Raw genomic sequence first — 16,003 nt, 5'->3', positions numbered from 1 at the left:
ATCACCGTCATGGTACTTTGTAGTGGGTAAATAAAAAATCGAAAAAATGATTTCAAATTAATATTGCATATTAATCCACTATTAAGTAACTAACAATGTCATAGGATTTCATATATTTAATTGCCCAATAAGTAAAACAATGAAATTATTTGTTTACGTTATAAACATTATCGATTACAGATAGTTGATTCTTTGTACAGCGATTGGAATATTCATGAAACAACAATAATAATTGTTAATCTGTTTGCTACTTAACAAACAAAGTTACAGATATCATTGAAAGCAAATAATACATAAACTGAGGTAATTTCTAACGAAATAATGGATTATTTAACATTTAAATACAACGAAAACCACTCAAACAAAGCAACTTTAAGTAGACATTAATTTTTAAAGTCTCATACACTAGTTGAACCCGTTCGAACTAGATGTCTAATAAATTGATTCAAATTTTAGAACATTCCTTAATAAAATATGAAAATGTATGCTTACATATCCTTGTTAATTAAAATAATTTACTTACGCATCTGAAGGAAGAACTGGTTTAATCACATTTTCTGAATGGTGTGATTTAAGGATCGAACTATTGCAAAAGGCCTAAAATAAATTAAAAATTGCACAATACTGAATTAAAAAACAAAAAAATAATAACGTACCGGTAAAAAAAGTATGATAGAAACAACTAACATAGTCAAAATACAATATTTCAGAGCCATTATACGTAACTAGTAATCAATAATACACTAATTGAATTTATAAATTCATTTAATAACATTATTGCTCTTTATATTTATGTGCAAATCAACAAGCAGACATTTGTTTACTTGAAAAAAATTGGATATTGTCACATATTGTTTTATACTTTGTAAGGACATCTCTTGCAATAATTGCTTAATCAGCCAATAGTTTCGGAGAAGCGTATATACATCTAATATTTTGTCCAGGGTCACCTAATTAACAATTTACTTCATTAAAATCAGGGCCGTCTTAAGATCCTAAAAATAATTCCTTTCTTTTTATAAGAAAAATACGAGATCGCTAGCGGGGGCACCTCTAAATAATTTCTTATACTTTTTAGTACTTTATTTTCGTTATTAGACATGAAATTGAATTTCTTCGAAAGAATTTTCGTCGTATTTTTTTTCTTTTGGTTATAGTAGAATACGCTTATAATGACATCGAAGGGAAATGACAAACCTAAATGGGCATCATACAAAACGTAGTCTTAGAAAATAAATAACTTTCTATTTTGGTTAGTTATTTAGTTTAATAGAGAGAAAAGCTACAAATTGTATATATTTACTAACAGAAAAAGAAAGATGAATTGTAACATCAATATACATAAGACTAAGGTCAAACTGTGTACGTATTAAAAATATGCTATTCTATAAATGGTAAACAGTGTATGGAATAATGTATCATGTAGGAACCATTATTGCCTATTTAGTTGGTAGAGGTCTTCTATTAATATAAGCAAAATATTCTCATGAGTCAGAATTGCATTCAATGTTACTCAATTTGCAATAGATGTCATAAATAAATGTACAAATTAACCTACCATCAACAAATAAAAATTAATTTCAAATATATTTAGCTGTACACTCTGTATATTTAGAAAATTCATGAAGTAAGACGTAATATTATGCACTTTATCGATTAATTTCGTATTTCATTTAAGTCAACTGTAATTTTGATTTGTTTCGCAATTTTCTAATATCGGTAATTCTTTATCGTCCCCTATTCTACAAATCGGTTTCAAATTAAACCAGCAAGGGGTTAAGATTTTTTTTGTTTATTGAAAAACTACAGCTAACGTTTCGCCTACCTTGTTGGTTTTTATCAAGGTAGTAATAAAAAATAGTAATATCATGTTTTAATTGCAATTAAAACATGATATTACTATTTTATTGATAATTAAGCACAATATCACCTTTTAATTGTAATAGTTTTGATAAAATTCAATAGGATCATAAATTTAAAATGATANTGACATCGAAGGGAAATGACAAACCTAAATGGGCATCATACAAAACGTAGTCTTAGAAAATAAATAACTTTCTATTTTGGTTAGTTATTAAGTTTAATAGAGAGAAAAGCTACAAATTGTATATATTTACTAACAGAAAAAGAAAGATGAATTGTAACATCAATATACATAAGAAGGGTCAGAAAAATGAGCGAAAATGTTATTATTAATTATTTGGATCTCTATAGCCAGATATGATTTCTTAAGAATCAGTCATAATAAACGATATGTCATTTTAAACGGAGTCATTATATCCAAACTTTCCTATAGAGAATTTAATATGAAAAGCAAACTTAACACTACAATTAGTTCATATTAAGCGGTTGGTCAGTATTGGCGGAGTCATAATAAACGAATTCCACTGTACTACCGGACGATGTTCAGATTCGGATTTTATCGTCATCATCATAAGGTAGTCAGGGTTAAGATTAGTTGGACACGTACTTCCACTTTTTCTGATTCAGAGCTAATCTTCGCATTTCCCTAAAACTAGAACATCCCGCACCCTTAACTATTTGTGAACAATAATCTAATCTAGGTCTACTTCTACTCCTCTTAACTCCTGCTTCAGATTCGGATTTATAAAAGTTAAATGATTATCTGTATTTTTTCACATAAATAGAAGAATTTTGAATGTAAATATTAACAACCAAATAATTCGCAAAAACAAAGAAAAACAGTGATATTACTATTTTATTGATAATTAAGCACAATATCACCTTTTAATTGTAATAGTTTTGATAAAATTCAATAGGATCATAAATTTAAAATGATAGCATAAATATTATTTAGCACTAAAATAAATATTTAAAATGATTTTCTAACACTGCTTATGCAACATTTTTTTCAAGAAACTGCACATTTTGAAAATTTCTAATCTAAAACATTAAAAAAAAACTTACCTGACAAACGACAAAAATGAGAACTGATGCAATTATGATTTTCGATGCCATAGTTCTATTATATTACAGGAAACTAATGTCTTTGAAGAATGAGATGTTGCTCTAAAGAAATTTTTAACCCCAATGAACTTGCTGTTCTCAAACCATGGCATATAAATTGATAACTGATTAGTTACAGCAAGATGTCAGACGTATTAAGAAACATTGATAAAATCCAAGGCTTTTGCAGTTAGGTATAACGATTAAAATGTTCAATTTCAGTCCAAAACGATATGTTAATAATTACTTAAATGTTTCCGCTTTGTATCTTTAATTGTCCGAAATATTTATTGCGTCAGTATACTGTACTGAGTGTTACCACTTTGCTACAGGCGATTTATTATAAATTAAACACAAATAAATTACAAAACAAACATATAAGTATGTTTTTCAAAACTTAAAACTTCGTAATTATGAACTCAGTTGGACACCCTGTATATTTAGAGTAATGTAAACTTATATTAGTACTAATTTTATCGATGATTATTCTTAATGTAATGGAAAATAATTATTTTAGTCGAGTTTTTATTTGATTACTGTTTAAAAACTCAATAATAAAATACGAAGGTTTAAATAAAACAAAACTGATCCGTTTTTGTAACAAAATATTTTATTAGCTAAACATTAATTAACAAATTATTACCTAAAATTAATTAAAAATATATCTACAGTTCTAAACTCAGTTTTATCGTAATTTCTTTGTTTTCTTGGAATAATCAGACTTCAGTTTCCTATTAGTAGCTTTTGCTATTGAGTTTTTAGCCGCAACTTTGCCTTTGTTAGATAAATGATTAAAGAAACCTACAAATGTTGGGCTTCCTTTCAATGGTAACTTTCGGACACTATAAACAAAACAATATACAATTATTAACTATACATACTAATATTTAACGTAAAATAAAAGAAAATATTGCTCAATAATAATAATTTGAAATCATTTTTTCGATTTTTTATTTACCCACTACACACTACCTCAAATTAATGAGGGAAAAATTGTTGCTGTCGTTACACCCCCGCCGGGAATCGAACCCGGGACCTTTGGCTTTACGTACGTCGGTTTGTCGCGGTTGCTGTTGTCACATCTCGTAGTTTAGTGGTCAGAACATTGGTGCGTCAAGCCAAAGGTCCCGGGTTCGATTCCCGGCGGGGGTGTAACGACAGCAACAATTTTTCCCTCATTAATTTGAGGTACTTTGTAGTGGGTAAATAAAAAATCGAAAAAATGATTTCAAATTAATATTGCATATTAATCCACTATTAAGTAACTAACAATGTCATAGGATTTCATATATTTAATTGCCCAATAAGTAAAACAATGAAATTATTTGTTTACGTTATAAACATTATCGATTACAGATAGTTGATTCTTTGTACAGCGATTGGAATATTCATGAAACAACAATAATAATTGTTAATCTGTTTGCTACTTAACAAACAAAGTTACAGATATCATTGAAAGCAAATAATACATAAACTGAGGTAATTTCTAACGAAATAATGGATTATTTAACATTTAAATACAACGAAAACCACTCAAACAAAGCAACTTTAAGTAGACATTAATTTTTAAAGTCTCATACACTAGTTGAACCCGTTCGAACTAGATGTCTAATAAATTGATTCAAATTTTAGAACATTCCTTAATAAAATATGAAAATGTATGCTTACATATCCTTGTTAATTAAAATAATTTACTTACGCATCTGAAGGAAGAACTGGTTTAATCACATTTTCTGAATGGTGTGATTTAAGGATCGAACTATTGCAAAAGGCCTAAAATAAATTAAAAATTGCACAATACTGAATTAAAAAACAAAAAAATAATAACGTACCGGTAAAAAAAGTATGATAGAAACAACTAACATAGTCAAAATACAATATTTCAGAGCCATTATACGTAACTAGTAATCAATAATACACTAATTGAATTTATAAATTCATTTAATAACATTATTGCTCTTTATATTTATGTGCAAATCAACAAGCAGACATTTGTTTACTTGAAAAAAATTGGATATTGTCACATATTGTTTTATACTTTGTAAGGACATCTCTTGCAATAATTGCTTAATCAGCCAATAGTTTCGGAGAAGCGTATATACATCTAATATTTTGTCCAGGGTCACCTAATTAACAATTTACTTCATTAAAATCAGGGCCGTCTTAAGATCCTAAAAATAATTCCTTTCTTTTTATAAGAAAAATACGAGATCGCTAGCGGGGGCACCTCTAAATAATTTCTTATACTTTTTAGTACTTTATTTTCGTTATTAGACATGAAATTGAATTTCTTCGAAAGAATTTTCGTCGTATTTTTTTTCTTTTGGTTATAGTAGAATACGCTTATAATGACATCGAAGGGAAATGACAAACCTAAATGGGCATCATACAAAACGTAGTCTTAGNAATGTTATTTTAATGCATATGTATCTATATTATTATAATTAAGGGGGTGCAATAGTTTATTTTTTTGAATCGTCGCCGTCATATGAGACAACAGATGGATCCGTTTCTTCCATATTCTTCATTATTCCTGGATAAGGAAATATCTGGGCAATTTGATTTATTATCTGAGGAAAATGTCGTGATCTATCACCATTTCGGAATTCGTATGGGTCAAGATTTAAAATTTCAAAAATTTTTCTACACTTTTCTTCAACAGGTAATTTTCTAGAGAGTTTATGCTGTTTTGGATTGATTTCAGTATCACTTTTACACCCTGCGTGTTCGTCACATGGCATTTCACTTCCGAGAAGTACAGGAGAGGTTTCTAGACTTCGACCACCCTCTTCCTTTGTAGATTTATCTTCTTTTTCTTCTTCGTCTATTCCAACGTTTTGAATTAATACCTGTGAAGGAGGGACGTAGCCATCCTCTTCCTTTGTAGATTTATCCTCTTTGTCCACTCCAAAGTTTTGAACCATTACCTCTGAAGAAGGGTTGTGGTTATCTCCTTCTTTTATAGGCTTACCTTCTTCATCCCTTTTAACGTTTTGAGTCAATACCTCCGAAGAAGGGTTGCAGTTCGTTTCAGCATTTATGGAGTTATGTTGCAGGAAATTATACACATTCCCATTGTCTGAATTTCTTACAGGAGTTTGTATTTTGATAACTTTATTTCTATTTTTACCGTCATTAAAAATTACAACGTCTTGCTCAATTTTTGTTGTTGTAGGATCATTTGGTAGTGGCTTCTTTCTGTTTTTGTTCCTTATAGAAGCCTTTTGCTTTATGTTGTAAACTTCTTCCTCTGGATTATTTTCTGAAATTTCTCTTTTTGAACGATTTTTTGCTTCTATAGAGTGCTTATCTTGGCCTTCCACGTTTGATGGTCCTGCAAATTTTCTTTTTCTAGGAATCTTTTGTACTCTAGTCCGTTCTCTGACATCATCACCGTCATAATGTTTGTAACTTCTCGGGGAACTTTCTTCTTCGTTCAGATTCGGCATTCCCATTTGGGGAGAGCGTTTGGATGGGTCTCTTTGCTCCAGAGTTCCAGTAGTTTCAAGACTTGATCTTTTGGAAAAAGATTTTTCTTCTGAAACACCTGCATGAAGTTCCTCTTCATGTTGATTGAACGATTCGGTTTGTTTTTGATTTTGTATGGTTGTAGTCTTATTCTCTTCTTCTATGTCCGTTTTTAGATCATCTTCTTCTACTTTTTCTTCTTCTAAAGTATGCATTTTAGACTCGTCTATCGTAATGGTTAGATCTTCCTTGGTGTTGTTGTAACTTTCTTCTTTTTCCACGTATGAAATGCTTTCGTTCCTGCGTTCCTCTGAAACCGTGGGCTCTGCAGAAACGAGCATTTTCTTCAGCAAAAACATTATATCTTTGGGAGTCAATGCTGTTTTATTGATACTGCTGTTGACCAGCAAGTCATCACTGAGTGATTTAGCTTCGTCTTCCACCTCGTACCATTCGTCATGGTTTTCATCGTCAAAATCTTTCGAGTTGATATTAATTATTTGGATGATGTGGTGTTTAACACAATCATGACTGGAATTAGTGTCATTGTTCCCTGTAACATGATTGCTTATTTTGACGTTTTGGCTCAATTGAGAGGCTTTTATTGAATCCCTTGTCATTAATCCAATCCTTTGATTAACTTTCGTTTCCATATCAGAAGTTCCTTCTTCGGATGATAACGATGAATTATCTTCTAAGTCCTCTTCATATACTCCCCAAGAAGTTAAGTCTTTCTCAATTGGATTGTTTTGATGTTCTGTACATGGTTTAGATTTGTTTTCGTCACATTGAAGCATTGTATCACTAGAAACTGTTTCATCGTCGGTTATTTCAAGGGTTTTATTAGTAGAACTCATTTGATTAACTTCGGACAAAGTTTCAGATATCTCTTCTGAATCGTCTTCCATATAATAGTGCTTATGGTAATCACTTGGGGGTAAATGCCTGTAAGGGTATTGGAAAGGGTATATTCCTTCGTATTCATCTTCTTGCATCATTACGGGAACGGGTACGAAATGGACAGTCATTTTCTTATGTGGTTTCGGGTGTCTCTCCGATCGATTATGATGTTTTCTTATTGACGATTGCTGAGGCTCGTCCAAAGAAATAATCAAGTCCATGTAACGACTGTGTGGTATATCGGGATACAGGGTATCATAAGCTTTAACAAATACATTTGAATTGGTGGAAGATTTCCTATTGTTGCCTGTTGTGGTACAATTTAGGGTTGCTGCAGGTCTATCTTCGTCAAAATTTCTTCTCTCGTGTTGGTTATTCTTTATCTCTTTTGGTGGACGTGCAATACTAATCTACGAAATGAATTATTATTTGTGCTTTACAATAAAAAAAATAGTTTGCGATACTTGTTAAAGAAAAAATAATTTGTAACTTACCGGAAGTAAAATCCCTATTAGAAACAAAGTGATAAATCGATGCACCATGACTGCTGCGATCATTTTGAACTAAAATCCAAAAGAAAAGAGCACAGTGATTCCTTTTATATTTTATCTGACACGTATATCGACACATTTTGTTTTATTTCTTGTTAATCAAGGTGCAACGAACTGATTTTTGTTTACTGTTATTATCAACACGCAGATTTCTATTTTTTTTTTTCAGTTTTACCCAGAATTATAAATTTATAGGTGAAGATAATGATTTTCCCGAACAACGGAAATGTCAATTACCTCATATTAATAATATTTTGTTTGTTAAAATTGTAAATGAAAATTGAAATTTTACGTTTCTTCCTTTTGTGTTCCAGTGATCACATCAATTGTGGTGTTGCGACTGAACGGTAAGTCTGGATAGAATATTTTATGCATCTACTAGTTTTTTATAAAATAATAATTATTAAGCATTAAATTAAAAATACGTTTCCTAATTTTATTATTTTAGTATGTCAAGAAGTGTTAGTTGTCTTAATAGTTTTATTAATTTTTTTTTTTTAAATAAAATTCAGTAGAAAACATTTACAGTCTTTATTTCAGAAAATAAAATATAGTTAACGATTTTATAATAATAATTTAACTTACACTGTAATTATAATACATATTTCTGGTTAACATTAAGGTAAATTTATGTCAAGTTTTCGCTCTGTTATGTAAGTTTGACCCCGATTTACCCTATTAAGACCTAAAACAAACAAAAATTAGTTTGCAAGACGTTCAGAGCTCAGTGTAACTTGATATAAATTTGTTTTTATTTTGTTTTATGTAACAAACGAGTAACAAACAAGAACAGCATCTAAATCGTTTAATAAAAATCTAATTTTTTTCTCTTATATATCTGTAATTATCAAAAATAAATTCGCTGGGGAACGTTTTTCTATGAGGACTGCGATTATTGTTACTTAGCAGTGATAAACTGTTATGTTTTGGTTTAAGTGTGGTTTGATGTTTTTTGATTTTATTCATTTTTTGCTTTTTCGACCCCAGCAAGTTGAGTTCCTCCAACTTCTCGTCCTGTAGACGGATTGTTTTTGATTTCTTTCCGCCATCCCTTAATATTTCGTCTATTAAAATGGCATGTTTTTCTTCACAACTGTCGTACTGTTTTTGCAAATCAAATAATATCTTAAGCTCTTTCCTAATCTTTAATCCAGCTTTTAATTTTTTATTCATTTCCGCTAAGGACTCCTGTTGTAGTTTTTCAATGTTTTTGAATTCCCAAAGGAGTTTAGCCTCCTCAAATATTAAATGGTCGTATTTTTTGTCATTTTGGGCTAAGGCTAAACACTGCTTGAGGTCTTCCAGCATGGCTATTTCTCTTTCCAGTTCACTATCCCTTTCTTTCTCCAGTACCTCACGGATTTCTTCTTGATTTTCACAATCGAAGAATTCGATGTTTTGCAAATAATCGACAAATTCAATTTCCTTATCTACATCAAATTTGCCAATGTGGAGGCTGTCAGAAAATTCTTCGGCAACCTTCACGATCAGGCAATGAAGCTTCTGGAGCATGATAAGGAACTTTATAAACGTTCTGGTATTAAATGAATGACCTTCGTGCAGTTTATCGACTATGTGAGCCATGGAGCTGTCTTTCAGTTCTTGAATCTTCTTCAGAGTTTTCAAAAGAACGATTTTCTCATTTACAATGTTGTGTCTATTTTGAACGAGAAGCATCTTCCAATTTCTTATAACAGCCTCTTTTCTGTTTTGGAGTTCCAATAGATCTTCGTAAATGTGCACGTCGTCTTCGAAGTCCCAGTGAAGAAGGGTCTCGATATAGTCCAAAATTTGACTTAATCGATTCTTTATAGTTTTCGTGTGTACATTTGTATCATGAGAATATCCTGGCAAGAAATTTTCACCGTCTTTAGTATATCTCTTAGCTTTCGCTATAACGGACGACAGGCTACCGTCTTTGGTATGAGCATTTTGATGGTTGCTTCCGACTATTGGCGATTTCGAGCTAGATTTTAATGGTTTCTTCAGTGTGTTGAAAAGAGGCCGTTTCATTCCGTCGATTTCAGCAAAGGGTCTCCCATTATCGTCTATTATAATTTTGGGAACAATCCTTTCGAGAACAATTTTGTTCTTTGAGGAATCGGTTTCTTTGTTTGCATATTTTGTGGACCGTAGTACTGTTGGTTCAGGTCGTTGCAGATGATACTCGTCTGAAAATTCTGGAACGTCTTCTAAGGATGAAAACTTCTCCTTCAAATACTCGCCGATCTCATCTTCGTCCACAAGCTTAAAAATCGCCCTTTTTCGCCTAGAGTGTTGAACAAGGGGTTCTTTTAGTACAACGTCACTTTTCAAAATTGTTTGGTGTTCGTTTTCGTTATTAGAAACGTTGTCAGTTTCAGAATCTTCCTCGTAAGGATCATAACTTTCGTATGCCAGTTGATACAACGGTTCATACGATGGTCCACTTTTGCTTTCCATCACTGTATTAGTGTCTATATTTTTGTCTTTTTCGACAACTTTCTGTTGAGTTTTATCCCTACCGGCAGCCCACAAAACTTTGCCCAACAGTTGCTCTAAAGCCTTTACGTCTTCCCGACGTTCCTTACTATTTACAGAACCAATCTGAGGATCGTCTTCTCGGGTTTTATTTAACATCATGTCATACAATTCTGAAGTACTCGAATATGCGGTCGGATCAACACGACCCACAAATGTGACCGATAAGTTCCGATCTTCTTTATCTATTTCTCGCTTGTTTCTCCTTTTAGACGGAGTAACAACGTCCCAGGGATTTTTTGAAGGAGATAGACGAGTGAAGCTTCCCACTACATTACTTCCAAAGTCCAGAACGTCCTTTTTGGCGTCTTTCGACATGTCCTTGAAATATTTACGAGACTTTTGTAGCATAAGTGGGAACGCGTGAAGTATTGGAGACAACTGATCCTTCAAACTGTTGAGGTGATCTAGACACCTAATGGGAAAATTGAGTAGGTAGAAGATGGGGTCGTGCGGTACAATGTGTTCAGCGTTGAATGGTTTCATCAAGGATTGTTCCAACCGAGCTTCTTTCTTTTGTTGCAAAATGTATTCGATTTCTTCAGATTCCTCACTGTCAACTGTGTTTTTAGTCAACGATTTTGCGTCTGTTATCTTAAAAAATGGTATGTCTGTATCAAAGTATGTCTCTCTCTTTTTCCTTTCGTTTGTTTTTTGAGAATCAGTGGTGACCAATTCAGTTCCTTCAGGATACGTGTAATTTTTCCTTGATTCCAGTTTCTGTTTCAAATTCTCCCTCATTTTTGCAACTTTTTCCTTAATATCTACAGTATTACTTGTGTTACTTCCTGTAACGTTCACTTTTACACCCAATACTTTCGATAACGTCGTTTGGGTTTGATTGGTCGATTTTTGGTTCGATTCTATCCGTTTACGTAGTTCGTTCATTTTAAATTGAAAATCATTGAGAATTAGTGATCCATTATTGGTAAGAGGTGTGAGTTTTGGTACTGCATTGGTGGTATTTGTCGATGGTTTAGGACGAACCATTGGATGTTGGTAGCCGGGTTTTTTGAGAAGCTTCTGGTATTCCAATTGCCACGGAAATTCTGTTTTCTCGTAATGTGGAAGGAGGAGTGTTTTCATGCGATTCTGAATCCGAAGAGTATCTCGAGGATATCTCCCGTTACTAGAATCCAAATCAAATAAATCCTCTACAGAATCTTCTTTTTCGTTGGAATCAGAAAGATCATTTTCGATCTCCGATACAACTTCGGATATCTCAACATTGAAATTGGGTGATGACTCGCATGATTCAGAAACAACAATATTAGTATTAAGAGCATCTATTTCTTCCGATTCCTTGCTCTTCCAGAAAAGGTTTTCATTGAATTCCAGTTTGGGTGGAGACTGATGCTGAATCGGTTTCTTTTCTAGTGGAATCAGGCTTTGCATATCTTTCAATGGTTCTTCATGTAAGTAGTCGTTCCAAAGGAACGACATTTTGTATTTCTCGTTGATTTCAGATTCTTTTATCATGAATGTCATCTGACTCTGTTTCTGCGTGGGCGGATCGCCTTTAATTTCAACCCATTTTGTCATATATTGAAGTATCATATCGATCGAATTGAAGATACGTTTCTTTGGATCATTGGCATTTAGATTATTTAACCAGGAATAGTCACTTTCTCTGTTTGTCAACTTTTTTTGACAACAACAGTTACTATTTCCATTCCTCAAAGCACTTTCTGGTTCTTCTTCTTGAACGACGGGACTACTTCTCATAAAGCCATTGTTGAAAATAGGACTCTGGCTACACGGCGGCAATTGTGATATCGGTGCCTTTCTTACGGGGTTGTAGTAGTACATAGGTTGTTTTTTAATAACGTTCGCTGAATTTGGGTTTGAATTTCTGCAAGAGCATAATGGAATATTTTGTAGGGATTTCTCATTCTTATTCCAACCGTTATCTCTGATTCCTTTTGGAACACGAATTGTCACGTCCGGTTTCAAATTGCGAATTCTTTGTAACAGTTTGTTGCCGTTGTTATCAGTGTACAGGGTGTTTTCTTTAGGGACAATATAATAATCGTACCTCAGCATCCTACTGTTTCGTAAATCTTCAATGACTTCGTGATTGTTGGATTTGCATTCCGGTAGAACCGCTACAGGTTTCCTTTTTACACCTGTAAATAATACAACATTCTAAGTCGCGATTTACCGTAGGTAATGTGAACCACAAGAACTTACATTGCTTTTCAGGTAATATAACTCGATCTGGCGAAGCTACCAAACCTTGATAATTGGGTTGATATGGTGTCAGGTCTATTGGCACTTGAACTTCTATATTGTGACCTTCTGGTAACGCATTGCCAAGCTGTAAAATTTAAAATAACACATCATTCTGTATTTCGGAACAATCGCTAAAAAAAAATCAAAGTAGGTGTATATGTATGTATATATATATATATATCTATACCACCATCTATATGTCACCACAACCGTCTATATAAATGTATAGGTTGGGTGTGGACCAATTATTATTTAACGACATATTGTCTGATTATAATGGGAAAATAAGTAGCATATAGAAAAAGTAATGGATTATAATTTACGTTCACCCTACTTTTGACTACACCTAGATACAATCTAAATAGTCTTCCATTTGATATAATATTTATCGAAAAGATAAAAGAATTTTTGTTAGGAACTGCAAGGTTCACAGCTCCAGCGACATGGTCCTTGCGCGCACAGGAGATAGCACTCCCTTGGAGTAGCATCCCCACTAATTTTAGCTATTCATTCCGATCAAGTATGACTTGCTGTGATTCGTTGGATTGACTCGTTATCGAACAAACTATGTCGATCGCATCAACGCAATCTCTAAATAATTTCACAGTGGGACCATGAAACTCACCGAAGGATATCCTAAACTTTGGTAATATTGCCTCATCATGGGACAGGTGTGTTGTTGTGGGGGATGAGGGACATTTTTATCCCCTCTGATTATAACTTCTATCGGTGAATCGTCTTTAGAGACCAGCTTTAAGTGGGGGTTGCACTGCAAGGATATTTAATAAGTAATTAATTTCTTAACGGGTTTCGGACAAAATAAGCAAAGATTTTATTCACCTTTAGACATCCACAATTGCAGTTTGCCAGAGCGATCAAGCACGCGATTACGATAAGTCGTCTCATTATGGGTAACTTTCAAAGCATACTGCGTTATTAGCACGTTGCAGATACAGGGGTTGCCATTGTAATACTTGATTTTATAGACTTTGAGTTTACAAATAAACGCACCGTGACGTAGAGTCAATAACATTTATTTATCAAAGAAGTCAGATATTAATCGTACAGTTTTATGCCTCGAACAAAAACATAAAGCCAATTTATGCAATTCGTGCAATTCTTTTAGAGGAACAAGGTCACTAACGTGCATACATGATGTTATACAATACAATCTATTGCTAGGACTGAAAAGTTTCGAAATATCTCATTGAAGGTTTAAATTTACAGCTGATCTTAATAAAAAAAAACATAAATATAACGTGTAACAGGTAGTGTCTAATAATTTTTTTATTTTTATTTTTTCGTTGTAACAAATAATTGGCACTTGTACTTTTTTGCTATGGTCATAAAAAATTTTCAGATGGGTAAACAATATCCATTCATTATTGCGTTTCCCAATTTAAAAAAAAATGTATGACATGCACTTTGTAAAGACAATTACTTGGTTATTTAAAATTTAGTAGTTAATTTCGAAATTAAAATAACAGTTATTGTTAATTTCGGAAACTGTATTAGACAACAAAAAATAATTTTTCTAGCATTGAATTCAATGCATTTGTGAATGCATAATGTAAAACAGTAATTTAGCTTAAATTCGACAATTTAATTTTGTTTTATCTGTTATTAAATACACTTTTTCTTTAATTTTTATGTTATTATGTATCAATAAAACAGAATTTTGAATTTTTAAGAAAACCATTTAAAAATTCGATTGCACCTAGGATTAAATTAAATCGATAAAAAGATAACGTCAATATTAAACTTTCATTAGCATTTATTTGGTACATATCGAACAACAGTCTCATTATTACAATAATATCATAACTCATTCAACCACAGGCTATCTAATTCTTGACAGCAACCATTTATAATTTTTACATATTTTTTTATTTGTTTTTTGCCTTTTCTGCCTATTCGCCATAACGATTCCAATGTCAAAGTTTCCAGGATTGTATATTATTATCCTTTTTTTATAACTTTCAATCCTTTTTGATATATGGAGAAGGTTCAACTAGAAAAAGGTGATTTATTTATTTATATCAATAAAAATATCATGCCTTGAAAGTTCCGAAAATTTACCTATTACTGGCCCAAAACCTATTTCAGGAAGACTAAGTTTTTTAGTAGGTGTTGGAACTTTAGCTGCGACTAACACCTCAGACCCTTTATATGGATCAAACGCCTTGGAGAGGACCAGTTTTTCCGGGAGGAATTCCATCACCTGTCCGTTGAATTGAAACAACGCTTCTTCGGGATAGCGTTCTTTGCTGGGCTGTAAGAACAAATATTATAACATAAATGAATTCTATTTAATGACAAGAAGGACATTTACCACAATCTGGTCTAATTCGATTGGAAGTGTTTTAAACCCGTACGCAATCTCTCCCTCGATTTTGATTTTTTCTTCTTGCCTTGCTTTGTAGGCCAGTTGTTGAGAAACTGCGTCTGCAGGGATAAAATTACCATCAGGATAAGCAACAGGACAATAGGAATAATCTGTTAAACTACTAAAATCCCCTGGGTTAGCTTGCGCTTTGGAAGCGCATGAGCGACAAGGGGTTAGACTCCCAGCGCACGAAGAACATCTTGGTAATCCTGACTGAAGCTGAGATGAAGTTTGAAGAGGATTTGAAGGTAGTGCCGAGGCTTGGGCTTTCGCTGCGCAACTGCTACAAGGTGCTGCAGCACCAGAACACGATGAGCATCTTGGTAACGATTGCAAGGAAAGTTGAGGAAGTACTGAAGATATTTGTTGAGGTGGCTGAACATTTTGGGCTTTCGCCGCACAAGAGGGACAAGGAGCAGGTTGAGAAGAACAGGAGGTACATCTTGGGAGTTGTTCACCGACAGATGGTAGTGGATATGGGGGCGGAACAGGAGATGGTATTTGAGTTTGGACTGGAGGAAGTTGGAAAGACGGAAGAGGAGCCTGAACGGGAAAATTTTCAGGAGGTGGTAGTGGAAGTACTGGGGGAGGTGGAAGGGGTTGTGGAATAGGAGTAGGTGGCAAGGGAAGCAGTTGTGGATATTCTGGCGGGGGAGCTTGGGGAAAATATTCTGGTGGAAACATAGGAAGCATTGGGGGTGGAGGCAGGACTAAAATAAGTTGTGGCGGACATGCCGGATTCTGTGACGGATCGCAGTTGACAGGTGGTGGGTACAATGGTACAGGAAGTGCAGAATTAACATCTACTGGAAAATCCGGAAAACTGAACGGTTTGACCTCCTCTTTTTTTGCCTGTGTAACGAGAAATATAGAAAGGTTTTGTCATTGTTTGTAAATTTCAAATAAACAACTCACAAACGCAGATTTGGCACATTGAGCAGGTTTTACAATGATTTCCTTTTTATGACACAAATCACCC

General features: G+C 33.3%; 3 protein-coding genes and 1 non-coding gene across 4 annotated transcripts; 1 reads left to right on the top strand and 3 right to left on the bottom strand.

The window, feature by feature from the left end:
- The first annotated feature begins 4,046 nt into the window (after positions 1–4,046).
- Positions 4,047–4,119, top strand: Trnad-guc. The gene has a single exon. It is a non-coding gene; the product is annotated as a tRNA-Asp (tRNA).
- A 1,305-nt stretch (positions 4,120–5,424) lies between these two features.
- On the bottom strand, positions 5,425–12,519 carry LOC108744352 (myb-like protein X). Its single transcript, XM_018480066.2, has 3 exons — positions 12,442–12,519; positions 7,830–7,898; positions 5,425–7,745 (listed from the first exon to the last, which is right to left on the bottom strand). Exons 2-3 carry the CDS (start codon positions 7,890–7,892, stop codon positions 5,430–5,432), a joined length of 2,379 nt encoding a protein of 792 aa, XP_018335568.1. The 5' UTR covers positions 7,893–7,898; positions 12,442–12,519; the 3' UTR covers positions 5,425–5,429.
- On the bottom strand, positions 8,487–13,809 carry LOC108744239. Its single transcript, XM_018479908.1, has 4 exons — positions 13,479–13,809; positions 13,264–13,407; positions 12,597–12,723; positions 8,487–12,532 (listed from the first exon to the last, which is right to left on the bottom strand). Exons 1-4 carry the CDS (start codon positions 13,542–13,544, stop codon positions 8,703–8,705), a joined length of 4,167 nt encoding a protein of 1,388 aa, XP_018335410.1. The 5' UTR covers positions 13,545–13,809; the 3' UTR covers positions 8,487–8,702.
- Positions 13,810–14,617: 808 nt separating this feature from the next.
- On the bottom strand, positions 14,618–16,003 carry LOC112905647 (proline-rich receptor-like protein kinase PERK2). Its single transcript, XM_025978452.1, has 4 exons — positions 15,940–16,003; positions 14,971–15,876; positions 14,718–14,910; positions 14,618–14,649 (listed from the first exon to the last, which is right to left on the bottom strand). The coding sequence occupies exons 2-4, from the start codon at positions 15,715–15,717 to the stop codon at positions 14,618–14,620; spliced, it is 972 nt and encodes a 323-aa protein (XP_025834237.1). The 5' UTR covers positions 15,718–15,876; positions 15,940–16,003.

Source organism: Agrilus planipennis, unplaced genomic scaffold (assembly GCF_000699045.2).
Source record: "Agrilus planipennis isolate EAB-ADULT unplaced genomic scaffold, Apla_2.0 scaffold6, whole genome shotgun sequence".
NCBI lineage: Eukaryota > Metazoa > Arthropoda > Insecta > Coleoptera > Buprestidae > Agrilus > Agrilus planipennis.
This window is presented reverse-complemented; position numbering and strand designations above follow the sequence as displayed.